The 23,464-nt window shown below is 39.1% G+C and overlaps 1 protein-coding gene and 1 pseudogene across 1 annotated transcript; one reads left to right on the top strand and one right to left on the bottom strand.

The window, feature by feature from the left end:
* Window positions 1-1,958: 1,958 nt before the first annotated feature.
* On the bottom strand, window positions 1,959-4,666 carry LOC148294191 (uncharacterized). The gene is made up of 3 exons (XM_088253311.1): window positions 4,533-4,666; window positions 3,576-4,501; window positions 1,959-2,620 (listed from the first exon to the last, which is right to left on the bottom strand). Exons 2-3 carry the CDS (start codon window positions 4,309-4,311, stop codon window positions 1,959-1,961), a joined length of 1,398 nt encoding a protein of 465 aa, XP_088109437.1. The 5' UTR covers window positions 4,312-4,501; window positions 4,533-4,666.
* Window positions 4,667-13,183: 8,517 nt separating this feature from the next.
* Window positions 13,184-14,484, top strand: LOC148294190 (glucan endo-1,3-beta-glucosidase 1-like; annotated as a pseudogene).
* Window positions 14,485-23,464: the final 8,980 nt, after the last annotated feature.

Here is a 23,464-nt window from a genome sequence, read left to right as displayed (position 1 = left end):
AGAAGTCAAACTCCGGTTTTAACAGTACTTTTGAGAAAAAGGACAATAAGGTCAATTGTGTCTGACACTTGCCAGGTGTTGGACACGCACAGGGTCCGGCTCAGATTCCAAAGTGAAATTTGGGTCGGGTCCTGTCAGGGAGCCTCTAAATTGGCGTCAAGCACATTAGAGACTGCTCTTTTCACATCATTGTCCTTGTATGCTCTTCCTCTGCATATGCTAGTGATGACATAGAGGAGTCATGGTGTCGTAGCCAATTTGGTGTGTAAGTGAGACATTGCCAATGAGGATTTGCTATTGATGGACCATCTTGAGATTAGACTTTCTCATGCTTATAATATACGCAGGTTACAAGGTGCACGTCATTGTGGAGATAGTCCATCCACCCTTCATTCTCAAGGTGATTAGCATCTGCTGCTCTTGAAAATTATTCTTGCATGTGTCATTCGGTCCTTTTCTCTCTCATTAATACATATATATATATTTTTTTTTTTCTTCAGTCAACCACACATACGAGTGAAGAACGTAGACGTCCTATACCGCTTGGGTTTGATCCATCTCTCTGACTTGGTGATAACCCACTCAAGCACTTAGGCTTTACGTAGTGGAGGACAAGTGAAGAACGTAGAACGTAGACGTCCTATACCGCTTGGGATTGATCCATCTTTCCGACTTGGTGATAGCCCGCTCAAGCGCTTAGGCTTTACATATTGGAGGACGAGTGAAGAACGTAGATGTCCTATACCGCTTGGGTTTGATCCATCTCTCCGACTTGGTGATAACCCGCTCAAGCGCTTAGGCTTTACGGAGTGGAGGACACCCAACTTGATCGAGCACAGATACTTTCCCAAAGAGACTTCTTTTTTTTTTTCTTTTTTTTTTTTTTTTTTTTTTTTTCAAGATTCACCAAAGAAATGATCCATAGTGAAGCTTCAAGTCGATGTTGAATGAAAGATGTTAACGTAGCCCTGAGGAGCGAATTGGAAGTCGAATAGTGCCAAACTGATGAGAAACTCCAAATTTATTTTGTCATGTGACTGAACTCAAAGTGGTCTTATGAGCTGCCTACGTATCCTTCTAGGAAAAGAAGAGATCAAGTCATGACGTAGTTCACTATGGATTTTTTCTTTTTTGTTTGGTCTTAACTTTTGCTTGGATTGCCCTTTCGGGTTTTCAATCCAACGAGCCACTTTTTTTTTTTTTGTTGGTGTCGTACGTAGTTTAGGATCATGCGGGCCAGGAGCTTTTGGTGCCTTGTGCAGGCAAACGAAGGCCACAATTTTTTTTTTTGGTTGGTGCCGTACGCAGTTTAGGCTCATGCGGGCTAGGAGCTTTTGGTGCCTTGTGCAGGCGAACGAAGGAGCGTTTGGTGCCTTGGGCAATTTCAGCCTGTGTAGGCGAAGGAGCGTTTGGTGCCTTGTGCAGTTTAGGCTCGTGCAAGTGAATGAAGGAGCGTTTGGTGCCTTGGGCAGTTTCGGCTCGTGCAAGCGAAGGAGCATTTGGTGCCTTGTGCAGTTCAGGCTCGTGCAGGTGAACGAAGGAGCGTTTGGTGCCTTGTGCAGTTTCGACTTGTGCAAGCAAAGGAGCGTTTGGTGCCTTGTGCAGTTTCAGCTCGTGCATGCGAATGAGCGTTTGTTGCAGTTTAGGCTCATGCAGGCGAACGAAGGAGTGTTTGGTGCCTTGTGCAGTTTCGGCTCATGTAGCCGAAGGAGCATTTAGTGCCTTGTGCAGTTTAGGCTCGTGCAGGCGAACGAAGGAGCGTTTGGCGCCTTGTGCAGTTTTGGCTCGTGCAGGCGAAGGAGCGTTTGGTGCCTTGTGCAGTTTAGGCTCGTACAGGCAAATGAAGGAGCGTTTGGTGCCTTGTGCAGTTTAGGCTCGTACAGGCAAATGAAGGAGCGTTTGGTGCCTTGTGCAGTTTCGACTCGTGCAGGGGAAGGATCGTTTTGATTGAATTTGTGTCAAGAGAAGTGAGAAGTGTCCTCCTTATGTTTTTCACTACGGGAGGTGCTTGACACATTATTCTTGAAGAATCCTTTGGGGAAAAAGTCATGTAGCATGATGGGGCTAGTTGACCTTTGTTTCAAGAGTTCATCTTTTGGAACCACTTTGTTCATATTTGACAATTTATTTCCTCTATGCCTTTTAGGTGGTTGAGGAGAACTTCTTTTGTTTACACATCTTTTTGATTGAACAGTTATTGGCAAAGATGCATTCTTCTTATGTAACTCCCCTCGAGTGACCAATGTCCATCCTTCATTATCGTCATCGGATGATTTGACACTACTTTGACATAACATCCCAACACACTCATATGGCTTGAGTTGATGGGTTTCAGAGAATGCCCCCGGTGGTTGAAGTGAGGGCGAAGGTGCCGAATCAGAGAAGACAAACAAGATCGTAGCATGGTTCGACTCTACCACCTTGTCAAGATCCACTTCTATTCTTCCTTGTTGTGCCAGCTTCATGATGAGATCTTTCAACACGAAGCACTTTTCCGCTGGGTAACTGATGACATGATGGTACATGCAGTATTTCGGGCGGTTAATATGATTCATCTCTTCAGGGAGTTTGCACTCGGGTAACTCAATCACCTTCTTCTCGAGTAAGTCTTCCAGCATGCCTTCTGTTGTGAATTAAGACTAACTCACTTCCCCTTAGGACCTTGTTGTTGATGAACTTTGTGACAAACTCTATGATGGATGAGTCTTACACACACACAGAAATTTAACCAAATAGAAATGACACAAGTGTTTATAGAGGTTCAGCAAAATGCCTACTTCCTCTTTGGTGATCTCCTTGAGAACTTTCACTAATGAAGATAGGTTACAACTTTGGTTTACAAAGAAGGAAACCCCGTTAGAAATCTACCCTCACAATCTGTTTCTCTCTCACCCTTGCTCAACAACTTGATACACTTAGAGAACTCTCTTGCTCTCCCCTTGGTATTTTCTGAACTTACAAGTTTCCAGCTTCTATACAATTCTCTATACTTTGCACAGACTTTTGCACTTAACAACTTAATGTTCTCTTGCTTCCTCTTCCCTCTTATATAGGCCTTTGGACTCCAAGATAAGGTATCATTAAGTTCTGCACGTTCTTGCTTTAGTTATACAACTTTAGACACCTGTTCTTGGCAGCTCACAAAGCAAGGGAACAATGGATGATAGCTGCCATATATCTCTTGAACCAAGAGAGTATTCACTCATTGAAGCAAGTCATCAATTTGCCAAAGTGTTCTCCCCATCTTTCCAGCTGCTTGCCACCTTCTAATATCTCAGAATTGATCAGAAATATCCTTGCAAGTCGATAGAAAGTGATAGCACACAAAGGAAGACTTGAAAACGCGTTGAAACTAAAACAGCAAAGTCGGGGCGACCGGTCGCGGATACCTTGCGACCGGTCGCGGATACCTTACGACCGGTCGCGGATACCTTGCGACCGGTCGCTTTGGCACAGAGTTGAAAACCAATTCAGACTTTGCAATCTGCCTGAAACCGACCGGTCGCCCATAACCTGCGACCGGTCGCTTGTCTTCATTTTTGTATCTTTTAATTGAGCCATTTTTTCTTCAACACCTTCTACATCAGAGTCTGGAAAAGGATACTTCTTCTCCTTCATTTCTTTTAGGGTGTGTCGTCGTGGTTCTTGATCTTGAGTCGACTCGGCCTTCCTCTCATTTTTCTTGCCTCGAGTGGAAACCTTCATTGGAGCAGCACTGATCGTCATTGACTCCAAGATGCGTGTCTTCAAAGAGTCCACCCCATTTCTCGACGACTTGTCATTTTGATGATCGCTCACCATTTCATTTCTTCCATCATGACTAGCGATACTTAGCTCTATGTCATGCGCACAAGTGGTCAATTCTTCAAAGCTACCGGGTTTGATCCCTTGAAGAATGTAGAGAAAACCCCAATGCATACCTTGAATACACATCTCTACTGCCGATAACTCTGAGACTCGATCTTTGTAGTCGAGGCTTAATGAACGCCAACGATTGATGTAGTCAACAACAGGTTCGTCTTTTCGTTGCTTTGTGCTAGTGAGCTCTAGCATGCTAACTGAGTGATGAGTGCTATAGAAGCGGTTGAGGAATTCTCTCTCCATTTGTTCCCTACTGTCAATTGACTCGGGTTCCAAGTCGGCGTACCAATTGAATGCAGTGCCTTGGAGTGAGCAGACAAATTGCTGCACGGGGTAATCGTCATTAGTGCCAGCGCTGTTGCACATCTCGATGAAGTGGGCAACATATTGTTTAGGGTTACCTTTTCCATCAAACTGCATGAACTTTGGAGGTTGATAACCCGTTGGCATTCAAATGTTGTCTAACCTTTTGGTGTAAGGCTTGGAATAGATAAATGTATCTTGAGAAGGACCACCTTATTGAGCCCTGATGGTGTTGGTGATCATGTCTTGGAGTTGTTGGACGGACAAAGACGCCACCGAAATGGAATCAGACTTGGACGGCTCCTTATGGTCAGAGATGAACTCTTGACGTACCTCCCTTCTCAGGATGAAACAAGCTTTTATTTGACTCTTCACCATGCTTTGCTTCTAATTTACTCACGAGCAATGCAATCTACATGTCATTTTCTTCGATGGTCTTTGTTAGCTTCTCGATTTCTTGCGTCATTTGAGCTAGTTGTTCATCAGCTGAGGTAACTCCTACCATCAAAACCTGCGTGGCCATTGAACAAGATGAATCAAATTACTCTGAGTGCGCTTCTGAAGCCTCTTTCTTTGGGTCAATGGACTGTGGTACGGAGTATGGCCTCTTCCATAAGTTGAAGCCTCCTTTTAGTTTTAATGACTAGTTATCCTTCCTTTGAAAGATGTCCTTCTTTGCCCCGATTGAGGCTATGGTGATGACCAGCTTGTGTTTCTCAAGGACTCCCTTTGACTCGGATGGAAGTGGAGTGGAAGTAGTGCGTCGGGTTGAAAGGTAGGCATTCGTCTTGCTTCGAGTAACAATACTGGCAGAGTCTCTGCTTGCAGTAGAGGTACTAGTGCTCTTGCCTCTGCTGGAGAGAACAACATGAACCTTCTTGGAAGCCATTGCCTTTACAGGACTCATTGAGTTTGGAACTGGAGAAAGAGATGAGAGGTAGAGAAGTCCCACCGGGCGTGCCAAATTTGTAAACACGAAAATCCTGCAACAAATGAGACACGTGTACAAAATAATATTTGTATTAATGAAATTTAGGGTTACAATCTCTGTATTAAATCCTCTGATTCTATCTCCAAAGTGTTTAAAGAGAATTTGTGTTTGATACAAGGGTCGTAGAGACTTGATCTTGATCAAACGGGTAGCACAAGGCTTGTTTGGTGTTTGGATTTTTCTAGGGTGGAGGAACCGGCACGTATTTGTTGTGCTTTGTGGCTCTTCCAAACTGAGGTGAAGAATGCAGAGAGTTTTCTGTTTCTTCTGAGTACTTGGTCTGTCTAAGCTTCCCCCTTTTCTTCGTCTTGAGGCCTCCTATTTATAGGCTCCTGCAGGATGCTTGACCTAACTAGCTTTCCTTCTTTAGGACCTTGCTTTGTGGGATTTCAATTTGATTTAAAATCAATTCCAATAATTTGGCAATTTAACCAAATTATCTTCTATTGATTGACTTGATTAATATTTGATTTAAATCAATGTCAATCACAGAAGATTCTTTCCTTTAATTTTGTCTTCACTTTGAATCGTTTGATGCACTCCGCCGGATGTCGACACGTGTCACCTTTGACAACTAATCCGATTTTGATGAGTCATACGCCACATGGGCAAATTATGGGGCCCACGATTTAATCCACCAAACCCTAATTATTTTCTTATTTAGTGAAATTTAATTCACCAAAAATTCATTGTCTACAGAGGGAATTAAGTTCAAAGTTTAAATAGCTTTTAAATGATCTGAAAGAAAAAGAATGTCCATTGTCGGGGTTTTCATGTAAGATGTTGGTTTTATTATTATAATTTTTTTCAAGTAACTATCAAATAATAAACTACTGCTACAGCGGCTTCCATGTTCCATTATAGCCTGTTGTGTTTTTGTTATTTCCCTGGTATGTCCAGGTCAATGTTAGACCTATATTCTCCTAGTATTGAATCCAGTTCACGAATCACAAACATATTCCTTAAATATATCTAACTAACATAGTTGATAAAACTCCTACGAATAAGAAAAAAGACGCATGTTTTTCTTAATTAAACTATAATTTGTATAATAACTTATAAATTCCGGTGATGCTAAGCTTCATAATCAATTTCGCGTATCTTCTAGACGCCAGAGAGTCGAACATTAAACAAAGATGGACGATTAGCTCTCCTATTAATTTCATGTGGATGAATCAAAGTCCTTGTAATTTATAGCTCTCCAACTCCAAGTGGTCTCAGAGAGATTGCCTTCTTTTTTGGTGAAGTGAAGTGAGAGGGCACTTGGTGTGAGCCAAGGCCAGGAACCCCAGACTTTGTACTGCAGGACTTCTTAACTTCATTTGTGGAATATTAAAAGATTGAAGTAAGATACAAGAACATGGTTCATGTTACTCTCCAAATAATAAACCATACCTCATTTGCCATGAATCTTTACTATAAGACCGATGGACACTACAATTGTGACTTCAATGGCATTGGCCTCGTCATCGTGACTAATCCAAGTAAGCCAAATGATACACTCCAAAATGCGTTTGAGTTGTTTGATTTACCTCATTGCCATGATTCTTACAAAATGTGTTCATGGTCATGTGTTGCAGCTTTTGGTGATTGCATCTATGCCTGAGTCTGAACAAAAGGAAAATGGTATTTGAATTCACTCATGAATGGGATGGAGTGGAAGAGTTATAAAAACCAACTTGATCGTTCTGTAAGAAAACGAATCTAATTTTAATGCAAGAAACCTCAACTGGTGCAACAGAAACAGGGAAACGTTAGATGTCTTTAAAAAGGAAGAAGAGTTTGGATGTCTTCACATCTCTTTCCACCAACTCTCCAACTTTTCTCAGAATCCAAGGTTGACATTTATAACCTTCCAAAAAAATTTAATGGAGAATTCTGACCAAAGAAAGCTCAAACCCAAACCAAGAAAAGTGTTACACTCTCTGAAATTTCTGTTTAACTTGAATTTGGAATTATATGATAGGGAAGATTGGAATTAATTGGACCTTGGTTGTAAGTTATAACCAACCAAAGAAGCTGAGGCAAGCAATTTATTGTATGTAACAGGTGGAGCAAAAGTACAAATGCCAGCCTATATACAATCTGACTGTAATAGAGCATATCAGATTGTTACTCAGTTGTTCTTGCTGCCCCTTCTAACAACTTTAAACCCTTACTGCGCAGCAGCCTCCTCCGCCCACCCAAAACCCATCGCATCACCGTCCCTCCTCCCCACCCTCTCACACTTTGAATAAAACTCCTCTCTCTCTCTCTCTCTCTCTCTCTCTCTCTCTCTCTCTCTCTCTCTCTCTCTCTCTCTCTCTCTCTCTCTCTCTCTCTCTCGTATGTGCAGCCATGTGTTTCCTACATGTGTGTGGTGAGATTGCAATTTTGTGATTTGCCATATTCGTGGTGTATCTGATACAGTTCTTGCTCGAAATAACGGCCTCACAGTGAATGAGGCAAATGCTTTTTCATGTGTATCAACATTATGCATTTCAAACCGCTGTTCTTGACTCTTCAATATAGCAATGATCTCCTGCAACTCAATAGTCTCCAAACTTTTTGTATTTTCAATCACTAAACAGATAGGATCATACATTTTATTAAGGCTGATTAACACCTTCTGAACCAGCCTCTCATTAGACAGCACTTCTCCAAATGTTTTTATTTGGTTTATCAAATCATTCAACCGGGTGAGATATGCAGTTAATGATTCACCCTCACGCATCCTCATATATTCAAATTCTCTTCTGAGATTATGAAGTTTTACTGACCTGACCTGATCACCACCGTGATACTCACTGTAGAGCAGACTCCACGCCACCTTGGCTGAATCGGCGTTGGCAATCCGAGGGAAGATTTGGTCAGAAACTGCATTTTGTATGATTCCCAAGGCTTTCGCATCCTTCATGAGGATTGCAGCTGCTTTCTCATCATCTTCTTCCTCTGAGGTCTCCTCAGTTGCCTTCTTCTTCTTCTTCGAATCTGAAACTGGAATTCTAAAGGAAAGCCATGGGAATCAAAAGGCAAGTCACAGCAGAGCAGCTATCTTGCACATAATGTCAATTCCACAAACCAGGAGAATGCTAAACCTCAATGCAAGGTGTGTTCCAAGCATCATTTTGGTGAGTGCAGATACAAGGGAAAACCAAAATGCTATAACTGTGATAAATTTGGACATTTTGCTAGGGATTGTACTGTGAATAAGAATGTGCAGAAGGCAAATTATGTAAATCAAACGGAGGTGACAGGGAATCTGTTTTATGCTAATTGCACAACCACTGAAATCAAAGCCAATGGAGAATGGTATGTTGATAGCGGCTGTAGCAATCATATGACAGGAGATTTAAAACTGCTGGTTGATGTGAGAACTAATGTGACTGGGAAGGTACAAATGCCGACTGGTGCACTTGTAAATGTAGCAGGCATTGGTTCACTGATGATTGACACAGAAAAGGGCAGGAAATACATCAGAGAGGTAATGTATCTGCCAGGGTTGAAGGAAAACCTACTCAGTGTTGGGCAGATGGATCAACATGGATATTGTTTGGTGTTTGGAGAAGGAATGTGCAGGGTGTTTGATAGTCCATCTATGGATTATCTAATCATCAAAGTACCAATGAAGAGTAACAGATGCTATCCGGTATCCTTTCTTGCTGACAACCAGCTGCTCATGAAAACCAATTTCACTCAATGCACATGGATGTGGCATAAGAGACTAGGTCACTTGCATTTTAAAGGTCTGAACCAGTTAAGAGAAAAAGGCATGGTGCATGGCTTACCACAATTGGAAGAACAAAGTGGTGTGTGTGGAGGGTGCCAATTGGGAAAACAACACAGGGTTGTATTTCCAAAGGAACAAGCTCAAAGAGCAAGCAAGGCACTTGAATTAGTGCATATAGATCTGTGTGGCCCTATGAGAAATGAATCTGTTTCAAAGAACAGATATTTCATGTTGATTATTGATGACTTCACAAGGATGATTTGGGTATACTTCTTGAGAAACAAGTCAGAAGCCTTCAGTTGTTTCAAGAAGTTCAAATCTATGACTGAACTACAAACTGGACACAAAGTGAAATGCATCAGAAGCGACAGAGGTGGAGAGTTTCTGTCTGTAGAATTTGTGGAGTTTTGTGAAGCTCAAGGCATCCAAAGGCAACTCACAATGGCCTATACTCCTCAGCAAAATGGAGTGGTAGAGAGGAAGAATAGGACTGTTATTGAAATGGCCAAATCAATGTTGCATGAGAAGGGAATACCCTATTTCCTATGGGCTGAAGCAGTGCATACAACTGTTTACTTGCTGAACAGGTGTCCTACCAAAGCCCTCAGCAACATCACTCCATTTGAAGCATATAGTGGAAGGAAACCTGGAATTGCACATCTGAAAATATTCGGTTCTTTGTGTTATGTTCATGTGCCGGATGAATTGAGACACAAACTGGAACCAAAGAGTAAAAAAGGGGTGTTTGTAGGATATGCAATTTGTGAAAAAGGTTATAGGATCTTTGATCCAATTTCTAACAAGCTGATATTGTCAAGGGATGTGACATTTGATGAAGAAGGTGCTTGGAATTGGACAGATAACAATGGTTCAGACATGCCATCATACTCAGTAGGAAATCAAGTAAATTTTGATACCAATTCTGGAAATTCAGATGACAATGATGTAGCTACACCTCAAACTCAGGCCTATGATCATTCTCCAAGTGATATAAGTAGTGAAGAAAGGAGAACTCAAGCCTATGATCATTCTCCATTGAAGTGGAGGAGACTAGATGATGTGCTGGCACAATGTAACTTGTGCATCATGGAACCAGAAAACTATGCAGATGCTGCACAGGATGAATCTTGGCTTAAGGCTATGCAAGATGAATTGCAGATGATTGAAAAGAATGGAACATGGGAGTTGGTGGACAGACCATCTGAAAAACCAGTGATTGGAGTTAAATGGGTTTACAAGACAAAGCTAAATTTGGATGGTTCAGTTCAAAAGAATAAAGCAAGGTTAGTTGCCAAAGGATATGCTCAGAAGCCTGGGCTGGATTACAATGAAACGTATGCACCTGTAGCCAGATTGGATACTATCAGAACACTTATTTCTCTTGCTGCTCAAAAGAACTGGAATTTGTATCAACTTGATGTGAAGTCTGCCTTTCTTAATGGAGTGTTACAAGAGGAAGTCTACATTGATCAACCGGATGGTTTTGTGATTCAAGGTCAAGAAGACAAGGTATATAAGCTGCATAAGGCTCTATATGGCTTGAAACAAGCACCTCGGGCCTGGTATGGAGAGATAGATAGCTATTTCTCTCAATGTGGTTTCGAGAAAAGCTTAAGTGAAGCAACTTTGTACACCAAGGCAAGGGGAGATAAGGAGATCCTAATTGTGTCTATCTATGTAGACGATATTGTATATACAGGGAGTAGTCAAGCACTGTTGGCTGAATTCAAAGAAGATATGATGGCTAAGTATGAGATGACTGACTTGGGTCTACTTCATCATTTTCTTGGCATGGGAGTTATTCAAACTGAGTCTAGTATATTTCTACATCAAAAGAAGTATGCTAGCACCTTGTTGAACAAATATGGCTTGACTGAATGCAAAGCTGTAACCATACCTCTTGTTGCCACTGAGAAACTAGCTAAGGAAGATGGAAGTGGAGCTGCAAATGAAGAACACTATAGAAGCATTGTTGGTAGTCTGATGTACTTAACTGCTACCAGACCTGACATCATGTATGCTTCAAGTCTGCTAGCCAGATTCATGCACTGTCCTACAAATAGGCATTATGGAACAGCTAAACGTGTCTTGAGGTATGTCAAGGGAACTCTAGACTACGGCTTAGAGTATGTGAAAGGCAGGAAATCAATTCTGATCGGCTACTGTGATAGTGATTGGGGAGGATCAGTTGGTGATAGCAAGAGTACATCAGGGTATGCTTTTACTTTTGGGAGTGGAGTGTTTTCTTGGGCCTCTGTGAAACAGAATTGTGTTGCATTGTCCACTGCAGAAGCTGAGTACATCAGCGCAGCAGAGGCTACTACATAGGCCATTTGGCTTCGTTTTGTGCTAGAAGATTTTGGAGAGCTTCAAACCGAAGCTACTCCATTGCATTGTGATAACATCTCAGCAATAGCAATCACTAAGAATCCTGTATTCCATCAGAAGACAAAGCATATTGACAGGAGATACCATTTCATCAAGGATGCTTTGCAAGAAGGAGTTATTAATCTAGAATATTGTCCCACGAATGAGCAACTGGCTGATATCTTCACCAAACCCTTGGCCAAAGATCGATTCAATTATCTCAGAGGCATGCTTGGAGTGAAATCAGCTCAAGACTTAAAGGGGAGTGTTGAATTATAAGTGCTCAAGCTGATTTCATATTTAGTTAAATTTAGTTTTCTTGTATTTCAGTTTATAAGCCAAGTGTCATAGGTTGATTGGTTAGTTTAATGGAAGGCTGAGATTGCATTGTGATGTAATGCATCCAGCTGGAGCTGTTTAACGGTAATATTCTCACACCAAGAGTGTGAGCGATACTGTACCAATTCTTGCAATCTAAAGAAATAGAAGGTTCTCTGCTACACGAATAGTAGAGAGAGATTTTGTCAATTCTTTCTTCCTCCTTCTATTCCTCTTCTTCTCACTCTATTTTTCCAAATATTTGAAAACACTAACACCGCCTAGATCTGCCTAGCGCTGCCTAGACTCGCCTAGACCCGCCTAGCGCCGCCCAAACCCGCCCAGCGTCGCCTAGACTCGCCTAGACCCGCCTAACGCCGCCTAGACCCGCCCAGACCCGCCTAGCGCCACACAGACCCTTCTAGAGCTACCCAGACCCTTGTTCAATGAGAGAGAGAGAGAGAGAGAGAGAGAGAGAGAGAATTAATATATGTTGACAGAGTTTCTTCTCATTTCTTGCTGCCCCTTCTAACAACTTTAAACCCTTACTGCGCAGCAGCCTCATTCGCCCACCCAAAACCATCCCTCCTCCCCATCCTCTCGCACTTTGCATAAAACTTCTCTCTCTCTCTCTCTCTCTCTCTCTCTTGTGTAGCCATGTGTTTCCTACGTAAGAGTGCAATTTTGTGATTTGCCATATTTGTGGACACATATGGCCTTTTATAATTTTGAAGGAAGAGTTTGACATTTCTTTAATAGCAAATAGTGTAGCCGAGTGGCTATACTCTCCTGGATCATTTTCCAAAATAGTATAGCCGCGCGGCTATACTCTGGCATTTTTTGTAAAAAAAAATTAGTATAGTCGCATGGCTATACGTTTTTTACACGTGGGCACTCCTGGCGCTAGGTGGGTCCCTTTTTAAATTTATAAATAGTATAGCCGTACTCGGGCATTTTTTTTATAAAAAAAATATCATAAGTATAAAAAAATAACATAAGTATAGCCGATCGGCTATACTGGTTTTCAGATGTGGCCCTACACCCGCTAGGCGGGTCCCTTTTTTTATTTATTAATAGTATAGCCGAGCGGCGTTACGCAAGTTTTTTTATTTATTTATTATTTTTAATAATAATCTAAACTACTCGAATCAGTGCCTAAGCTCCCTACCATCAATTTATCCATTGAAGTGTTCATGATCATGTGTTGCAGGTTTTGGTGATTGCATCTATGCCTGTGTCAGACCGAAAGGAAATAGTATTTGAATTTACTCATGAATGGAGAATTCATGACCAAAGAAAGCTCAAGCCCAGACAAAGAAAAGTCTCACACTCTCTGAAATTGCTGTTTAGCTTTAATTTGGAATTATATGATAGGAAAGACTGGAATTAATTGAACCTTAGTTGTAAGTTATAACCAAACCAAAGAAGCTGAGGTAAGCAATTTATTGTATGGAACAGGTAGCCCAAAAGTGCAAATGCAATCTAACTGTAATGGAGCATATCAGATTGTTACTCAATTGTTCTTGCATGATCATTATGTGGCCTCCTCTGCAGCACTGCTACAAATATCCCATCTTCCTCTTCATGAATTAGTCAACCATAGAAATTAGACTACTTTGTATAACATAACATCAATGGCTGGGCTAGCTCTGCCAGGTCCTGTTATTTCTTTCCTGCTTCTGTTCTTCTTCTCGGGTACGGTAGACTCTTAAGCTGCAAAGTTGATGTTTTCATTTTCAACAACTCTGTAGAGCATTCCACATTGTTGTAATTTCTTTCCCCCTTTTCTGCTCTCTCTCTACATTTTCACCTATGTTCATCAATGACTTTTTTCTTTTTTTTTCTTTTTTTTTTTTTGGCAGGGGAGATTTCGATGTTGGGGAATGGACAGGTAAGAATTAGAAAGAACAATTAATTCTTAAATTAATTAGCAATTAATTTACATATATACATGGTGTTGTAGAAAGCTTGGTGTGTGGCAAAGCCTGCAGCACCACAACAAGCACTGCAGTCAGCTCTGGACTATGCCTGTAACTATGCAGATTGCAGCCCTACAAAGAAACTTACTACCAGATAGGCCAGTGCACCATGCCTCATTTGCCATGAATGCTTACTACCAGAAGATGGGAAGAAACCAATGGAATTGTCATTTTAACAATACTAGTCTCATTTCCTTGGCCGATCCAAGTAGGCCTTCAATTTCATAATAATAATTTGTTTCAAAAGTTCAGACTTTCTTTTTCAGCAAATTAAACATTTTGGTTCTATACCATTTTTGCAGGTTACAATCCCTGCTGCCAATTTGTGAGTGGTATGTGTCTATAACTATAATGAGTTTTGCACATTTTCATATGCAAAAATATTTGTATAACTTTACTTTCACTTTCCCTTTTGAAATTTGTAGGAGGATCAAGACCTCCACTGCCACAAGAAAAGGAGGTAACTCAAATCCAAACAGTATAATTTAAACCAAGATTTCAAATCATCTTAATTATATCAAAATCATTTCAAAATGCTTAATTAAACTTAATTAATTACTATTATGCTGTGTTGGGTTTGCTTTGCAGGATACTTGGTGTGTGCCTAAGCCAGGAAACCCAGACTCTGCATTACAGAACATCATAAACTTCACTTGTGGAATATTAAAAGAATGCAGTGAAATACAAGAACATGGTTCATGCTACTTTCCAAATACCCTCGTAAACCATGCCTCATTGGCCATGAATCTTTACTAAAAGACCGATGGACGCTACAATTGTGATTTCAATGGTGTTGGCCTTATCGTTGTCACTAATCCAAGTAAGCCAATTTGTTTGATATAATGCACTGCAAAATCTTATGGCATGAATTTAGCAAACAAAGTGTGCTTATTCTTGTATATGTTGCAGGTTTTGGTGATTCGATTATCAATCAAATGTACCTAAATACTAGGTAAATATAACATAATGTACCTAAATACTAGGTAAATATAAAATGATGTACCTAATTACTAGGTAAATATAACATAATGTACCTAACACATAAGTAGTATACTCTACTATACCTGATAAACATGTAGATTTTAGATAAAATGTGTGGATTTGAGTGCTACAACCAATAATCGTAAAACACCACAACAAAAACATGGGAAAAATAGGAAAAACTGGAAAATAATTAACTACCAATAAACAAATTAATCGAAAATGATGTTTGGGGGGGAGGGGGGACACAAAACTCACATGCGTTAATGGTTAATTGCATCTTAATTAAAGATATTAGGTGGGAATGAACTTTACAGCAACAAAAACAAGAAGAAAAAAAGTGAGCTAAACAAAATCAAAAGTAAAACAATGAGAGTTTATTAGTGAGGAATTGTATTATCAAAGAAGAAAATAAACAAACAAAATTAGTGAATAACAAAAGTTGTGGCTAAGAGTAAAAGAATATTTATGTACCTCGTGTACAGGTTGCCATAATGCAAGAATACAAAGCGACAACAGAAAGAAAGCCAATGTTCATATAGGAGCATGACTGAAATATAAAAGCTATTTCAAAAATTATAAGAGATGTGATTTGTTGCCTTATTTAATTATTTCAAAAATATAATAGCTAATTATTATGACAAAAATAAATTTATTACCTTATTTAATTTTTAGGGGCATGATGGGAATAACAAAGTAATTTAAAAAAAAATATTATGTAAATATCAAAAACTTAACAAAAGAAATGTAATCATACGTGGCACAAAAGTCAGAGGACTTGTATCAACAACAACAAATACAACGATTGCATCCAACTTCTATTTTCAATTTTGGAGTTATACCGAATTTTCTATAATATTTATCATAGAGTTGTATAGCCAAAAAGGAACTTGCTTCTAATAGTTATGTTTTGTATATGGTGTATTATCTTATCGGCATACATGGCACAAACAACGTAGCAAAAAAACAATTAGAATGTGTAAAAACAAAAATATATTTTCCTTAACATTTGAAAATGATAAAAAAGATAGAGTACAAACATAGCAGATGAGAAAATCAACATATAAATGAAATATTGTAAGCAAGCATAGCTTTGTGATGAAATAATGATAATCTTCGATATGCGAGCATGAGGAAAAGAAAAGAAATATTCATTAACAGAGAAATATTGATATTCCAAATGGCCGGAACGAAATAAAACCACCTGGGTCCATTACATTATCTAATAGCAACCTCAGAGAAGCAAAGTAACTTCCCATGACATAATTGGCGGTGCAAGTAGGCCATTCCTTGATAGTACACTGAAAAGGGAGGGGTCTAGAGATCCAAACATGATGGTGCACCCTCGCAACGCCCAAGGCTGCAACACGATGGGCTGCTTCATTTGCTTTCCTCGCAATCCAACTCCATCGAATTCATTGATAAAGTCTAGTGTCAATTAGCAAGACTTTTGGTATTAAGAATTAGCAAAGTACTGAAAATTCATTTATTTAACGAAGTTTTCAAAAGTCATTAACTTTTTAAATACCAAAAAAAAAAATTAAATACTTTTTAAAAGTCACAATTGAATACCACTAAACTTTTAAAGATTATTTAAAAGTCATAGTTGAATATCTCCAGACTTTAAAACTTATTAAGTCATAGAATTGGATACACCCTGTTAATAAGTCCAGTCTCAGCATACCAAACAACAATCAAGACACTTGTCCGATTTAATTGAAATAGTCCAATCTAATTCGACCCACCAAACATATGAATGGGACTGAACTTATTAAATTGGATAACAACCAACAAATTATGTCTTAAGTCCCATCTAGAGGGGGTGGGACTCATAAAGACTGACTTGGACTTATTCCAATGCACTTCAGGGCAAGCCATCAAACAAGTAGGGGTAGGGTGGTCACGGTTCAAATTGGATCAGTTTCATCTTAAAATCTCCCCCGAACCAATTATAATATTATAGTTTGATTCGGTTCGATTTTGACAAAAATCACAAAGGAATCGAATCAAACCAAATCAAACCAATTTAAATCGGTTTTGCTCGATTGGGTTCGACCGGTTTGGGCCTAAGCCCAATTCTCCTTCCTTTTACATTTTTTCAACATTATTAGCCCAATTACAATATATATATATATATATACAATAATAATAATAATCAAAACTTGCTACATACTTTTTCATTTTATAGAATATCAAACCATCATAAAACTTCAAATTTCAATAGCTACGATTCAAATCCCAATAACTCCAAATGTCCATCAAACTTTAAATTCAACATCATATATAGTTATTATTTAATTGAGTACTACACAAGTAAAATAAAATATAAATAAATAAATATACAAGTAGACGGTTCGGTTCGATTTTTAAACAATTTGACTTTTTATTGGTCAAATGAAACCAAACCGGCTATTATGGTTTGGGTTGACTGGTTTCATCAATTTTGTCCATTATTAATTCTAAGTTCTTCTCTTCATCACGGGATAGTGTAGTGTCGTAGCTCGCAAGGACAAATTACATATATCTTTAGTTCATATATACCTAGTTAAAATCACATATACATATCTTTCTCTCATACCGATGGATAGAGGAATAGAATACATAGAGTAGAACATAGTAAAATAAGAAATTGAAAGATTTCGTTGAAATTGTTCATTTGGAAATTGGCCAAATTGATGCCCACCCCTACAAACAAGACATGGTTTAAGAGACACTTTACATATGGTGTTGTAAAAGGATAATTTACATCAACACACTTAAAAATTCACTCCAATGTCCTTGAATATTTGGATGTAAAACCTATATCCCACCAAAGTAAAAATAAAATATCACTACACAAAATTCTCCAAATTATAGGGTTCATTTCAAGTTGGTATCCGATCTTTGAAGATCCTCCAAACTCATACCCAAACTCACATAAAATCTACTCATAAGCCTATCCATTACCCAGAGGTTTGGTAAGTTTGTTCAATGTTTAGTAAGAAATATGGGTTCCATTCTTTTTTTTTTTTTTTTTTTGCTAATGTATTATGCACCAAAACAATAATTAAAAATTCATAATCTTTAAACTAATTAAAAAATGATGAGCTTCACTCAATAAGATTTTGTATGCTTTAGCATAAATTGGTAGCGAAAACTTTGGCAAAATGGTTGATGGTGGGGCTTTCAAATTGTATTTCAAAGTGTCAAAATGCCTTTGTACTACTAGGATACTATATTCTTGATAGAATAATGCTACTCTTACCACATTTGTGAAATTGGTACTTAGGTGACGAAGGGTAAATTTAAATGCTATTCAGACAGGCACATCAATAGTCACACACTTTAAAACTTGACCAAAGATGATTATGACTAGTCAACAACTAGTCATGAAAGCCATAACCAAGAACATACATACATAGCACAACTAATTGTACCTGCAAGCCTAGAAGATTACTAGTGACAACCTAGGCACTCAGAAGGATCCGTCAATCTAGGCATCCCTTTTGCTAGCAACAACTATGGTGAAAGTGCGTGAAAACATCATATCAAATAAATAGCAAATGGCAGATAATGATGACTAGTCAACCGCAAGAACACAAACCCAGAAATGCATAACATCAAGCGATGACTAGTCAACTGTCAAGAACACATACCCAGAAAATAACATATCTACAAACCAAAAATTGTTCACCTAGAAAACCCACCACTGGTAAAAACTAGGGGTCATCAACCGACCAGGCAATCCACTAAGCAAAGAAGATTCTTACAAAGAAACACAAGAAAGCTCAAGAAATTCTAGATCTATTTAGGAAAATAAGCTATACCTCCTTTGTGCAATCTTCTTCTCCAACATAGCAAAACCAGCAGCTTAGTCCTTCATGGAAATGACCGCTTCTTCTTCAACTCTTTCATCCCATGGCACTAGCTAGCTAGCTCAAACTCAGTCAGAAACCAAAATTTGAATTCAAGGAAGAATGACCAATTTCTTCAAGAAACCATATTCTCGAAGAAACCAATCTTGAATCTAACTTGGACATATATGAGAATGGGTTTGTTCTAGCTAGATGCAGATTTCATATTTCAAAAGAAGTTTTCTAAAAATCAATTTAGAAAACTCATAGATGAAAATGGTGGTTTTCTCTTGAGGAAGAAGAGAGCAAAAAGATGGAAGAAACCTTTTTCAAAAACTCCCCTCAAAAGTGACGGCTGCCAAATGAGGAATCATTTGGCTTTTACCTAAAAATTCCTAGGTCAGAATAGTACACATGGCAACTGAGAAAATTCGTAGAATAAAACAAAAAGGTTTGGTGGGATCCAGCTGGAAACCAGTTAGCTAGAAAACTTATTGATGCAAAAGATGACTAGTCATACGAAAACAAGATGACTAGTCATAATCTTAAGAAATCTAATGAATGCAATACGGTGCAATGCAAGACATGAGAATAAAAACCTATCAAAGATGGTAAATTTTTACTCTCAAGACATGAGAAAGCAGCTGGAGGACCTAGACCGACCGGGTAAACGCAAGCAACTAGATCGTGACAGAAGTTATACTCAAGCTAAGAGTGCGATCTTTGGGAGCTCAAGTGATGAGCCCCAAGAGGCTGTGCATGAAAACCCAGAAGAGGACATCTAGAAGGCCAAAATAAAAGCTCTTATGGTCGAGACACCGAGTGCCAAGAAGAAATGATTTCGGTTTTTTTTTTAAATTGGGAAATAAAAAAAAGAAGTTATGCCATCTCAAAGAGACGATTGACCCTAATTTTAAAGAACAACGACCAAACATAAACACGAAGACCCAAACATGAATTTTTTTATTTAAAAAATTATTATTATTAGTTAAGTAAACACACAAATAACTGCTTCTTCTTTTAAGAGAAAACTTAAGGATGGCCAGTTAAGGGCCTCATAAAACATAGCCAGAGGTTCCGGGAAGGTTGGAGGGGTCACAATGGTCCCGCTTAAAACCCAAACTTCTTAGACACCGTAGGTGTCGCCTAAAGAATTCCTAGACACTATATAGACGGAAGTTGCTCACTGGAGTTACCAAAAGTTTTGCTCCTTCAAAGAATATCCTATGAGATTTAAATTGTACTACCTAATTAAATAAAAACAAAAAAAAAACCAAATATAAAATATAAAAAATAAAAACAGAAATAATTCAGACAAGAATTTAAAAGAAGAGTTGGGATTCTTGCACCAGGTGTCCAAGACGCATCTTTAATTTTGTCTCTACTTCCAACTAAATTCTTAAGAAACCTATCAAACAAGAAAAAAAAAAAAAACAAGTTATTTTTAAATTATAAAGAAAAACAATGAAAAAAAAAAAGAACATATAAAAAAAGAAAAATTTTTTTTTTTGCTTTTGCTTTTGTTTTAACTTGGAAATAAAAGGAAAAAGTTTGCAAAATAAAAAATATATAAAATATATTAAAAAAAACACTTCCCAAACTTAAACAAAAGAAAAGAAGAAGAAAAAAAAAAGACAATTGAAAGGCAAAAACACAAACATCAGAAAACAGGGAGGTTTAAAAGTAAAGTGAAAGTAGAAATGCTCCCCTCTAAATGGACACGACCGCAAATTGCTCTGGAAGCGAAGGAATCCGAGAGAAAAGAGCAAAAGCAGGACAACACTCTCGAGATCTGAAGTGTTGTCGGCTCCCTCATCTGCATAAGTCTATTTAAACACGTCTCGGTTAAGTTGAGGAGTACCCTGCTTTCCACCACCAAAAGGCAAGTCCCGAATCAACATCACACTCAGGAACTTCTTTATGAAGTCAATTTTGGCCTCTTCATCTTTAAGCTCCTTCTCAAACAGCCTGTATCCAGGCTGGAACCAAGGATAGCTTCTTCTGAGCACCACCTGCCACTGGGTAGCAGACCTCTCGGTACAATGCCTAAAGAACATCATATACTCTTCAATTAAGCGCTTGGGCACTTCTGTCAACATCAAGGGAAGCGCCAGGACTTGGTCTTCAGGCAGAACGATGTCTGGAAACCTCAGTTCTGGGAAGTAGACCTGCGGCCAGATTTGGATAATCCAGAACGCACACGGAGCAGAGATGTTCAGGGGGTTGTCCATAGTAGAATTGTGGAGATTCTTATACAGGTGAGCCAGAACTATGGGACCAAGCCCTACATCAGTGTGATTATGGAGGGCTTCTGCCAGATGCTTGTATTCAAACAAAACTACTAAAGAACGGTTAGGAAAAACGAACCTGTTTAGCCAATATAGAAGGAACATCATGTGTTGTTGATCCATATCCCTCTCAATGCTGAATTTCTTCAAGTAATTAAAGAAGGAGCAGTTCTGGTTGATCGTGGTAGGGGAGATGGTGAACTTCTTTGCCAGCCTCCCTTGATTCTTTCTTCTGTGATAATCACCAACTGCATCAACAAGCCTTCCACGATATCTGAACCCAAAGATCTGAGCCATATCCAGCAGGGTTGGAGTCATAGAGCCCACACGGAAGTCAAAGGTATTGCTGGCAGAATTCTAGAAGCAGAGAGCAGCAACTAGCAGATTCTCATCCCTATTCACAGATTGCTTGGACAGAAGGATGACATCATAAATCTCAGCCCACTTCCAGTGAGCTCCATACTTCGGAAGGAGCTTGTCAATTCGGTCTGACCACTTCACCGTGCTATTCCTCACTTCACTTCAGGGATACGAACAGCTCAAGTTCTTACTAACCCAAGTATGAGAAGCCAGAGTAGAAGAGCTTTGGAAGCACAAAGGAGCCTCAACATCTTCCCTGAGCAATTCAGCCATTTCTTCCAAAACGAGAGTGTTCTTGAACAAGTGAAGAACATTTTCATCCAAATTCTTCTGGGTATATGGGTGAAGCTTGCTGCGAACTTCAATCGCGTGTAGATCAACGCTTGCTCCAGAGATATAGGGAGGAGGAAGAGAGGAAGAAGAGCACTTGGCGCGAGTTTTCGGGGAAGACATTTTGCGATTTCAAGCAAGAACGGAAAGAATTGAAGGGTGATCAAAGAAAACAGAGGATTTTAAAGGACAGAATGAGAGCTGAAGGAAGTTAGGTTTTCGAATGAATAGTAGTGAAACTCGAATGTGTTCTTATAAAAGCTTAGAAAAAGATCGTGAGAGGAGAGGGAGTTACCCAGATTGAAATAACCGTAAGAGATTGCCCATTTCCCCCACAAAGTCTAGTTGAATAGGCAGACGTGAGATAGAGCAACGGCAGGAAATGACACGCACCATTAATTGGCCAATCATTAAGTCTAAAACCGTTTCAAAATGATTCAAACTTAGGGGGATTGTTTGGGCCAAAATTCTGCACGCTAGCCCACTTGGTTATTGACCCATGGTGACGAATTAATTTTGGGCTCTATATTTTAACTGAAATTGGAAGATCAGCCCAAAACATTGAAGAAGCCCAGGCTATTTTTGGCAGCTACAAAGCTTACTTTGGTGTAAAAAAAAATTAACTACCATCCTTGGTGACTTAATTTAACACACTTGGCTTTGGTTTAAAAGGATACCCAGACTCAAAATTTCAAAATTCTCCAAGGAATTAATCACCACCGTTGATTCCCAGACCAACAGACAGGAAAATAGATTTTTCTCCACTAGCACAAAAGCCCACGTGAACCCATTCATAAAGCTGAATAGGGCAGAGGAATTCCAGGGAATTGGTAGGAATGGGCAGAAAGTAGAGCCAAAGGGAATCAGTCATCATGACAATTCGGATTGACAGGCAAAAATACCACCAAGGTCTCGACTATACAAGCTGGGTTTTGCAATAGTTAAATGAATTTTGCAGCAAGTGACTCCTAGGTATCAAGGAATAAAACGTCTTTGGACTTTGCCTATAAATTCAGAAGGATGAGAGTTCACAAAGGACATCTCCAATAATCAAAAAATCAACATTCAACAATCCAACAAAAACTCTCAGTCAAAACTGAAAAAAATCAAAGATCATATGATCTCAAAAGCCTTCAAACTCAGAATCAATCAAGTTATCTAGCTTGCAAAAGCCATCCAGTTTCAGCAAAACAGGCGAAACTCAGGTTTCTGATTCCAATCCAGCCTAGAAAAACAGGTCACCAGCAGAGAAGAATGAGGTTTCTCTCGTTGCAAATACGATCCAATTCAGAAGAGTCAAGCAGCATTCAGCTTTCTATCGTTACAAATTTGGTTCAGCTCAAGCCAAATTAAGCAGAACTTGGGTTTTTCAAAACATGAAAACCTCAACAAATTTACAAGGACGTTTCGAGCGCTCATAATTGCCAGAATAGCTCTTGGTTGATTCATAATCAAGCAAAACAGGTACTGTGGTGCAGCTCCAGGCTAGCAATCATCAATTCAGCCACTTCTAGTCCAATCCAGACTGAAGAAATATCAATTCTGCCCATCCAGCAGGCCTCTCCATGGCCAGAACAGATTAAAGCTCTGCCAATTTCGACATTGGTATCGATTCCCAACTGAACCTCCAGTCCAGCCCGGTTTGCCAAAATAGGCAGAAGTCAAAGTCCAATGTTCTGTCCTTCCAGAATTGGCAATTTTCATTTGTTTTGATATTGCTCAATAGCTAGTTTTTATTTCAAACAGTTTGACTTATTTTCCAGTTTTTATTTTAGCCATAATTACCAATTGTTTTTACTGTGATAAATTATGAAGTCCTCACCAGTCTGAGGCAAGAAAAGAATTTACATGGGAGATATTCCTCACCCAAATTCACAATCGTTTGATCAAGTCAGTAACTTGGGGCGCAAGTTATTACGTTTTCTAAGTCTGTTAGGGGGTTTTTTTTTATACTGCTAACAGTGGCACGCTCAAACACAAAAGAAAGTTGATTTGTTGACTACAAATGGTTTCCAGGTCAATGGGGATTTTTACCCTACCATCACAAGAACCAAACCAAAATGGGTGAAACAAATATAAGTGGATATTTTTTTATTTTATTCCTTGAAAGGGGAAAAATAAACCATGTCGTCCACCCATAGTAT

Source organism: Prunus avium, chromosome 5 (assembly GCF_965620075.1).
Source record: "Prunus avium chromosome 5, drPruAviu1.hap1.1, whole genome shotgun sequence".
In the NCBI taxonomy this organism is placed as follows: Eukaryota; Viridiplantae; Streptophyta; class Magnoliopsida; order Rosales; family Rosaceae; genus Prunus; species Prunus avium.
Note: the sequence above shows the minus strand (reverse complement) of the source record. Positions and strands in the feature narration are given on the sequence as shown.

Bases quoted from the DNA above. Each gene is read 5' to 3' on its own strand.
- LOC148294191 (XM_088253311.1), bottom strand. From the start codon at position 4,311: ATGCCAACGGGTTATCAACCTCCAAAGTTCATGCAGTTTGATGGAAAA. The intron at 2,621-3,575 runs GTGTTGAAGAAA...TCACAACAGAAG, and splicing joins TCCAGACTCTGATGTAGAAG to GCATGCTGGAAGACTTACTC.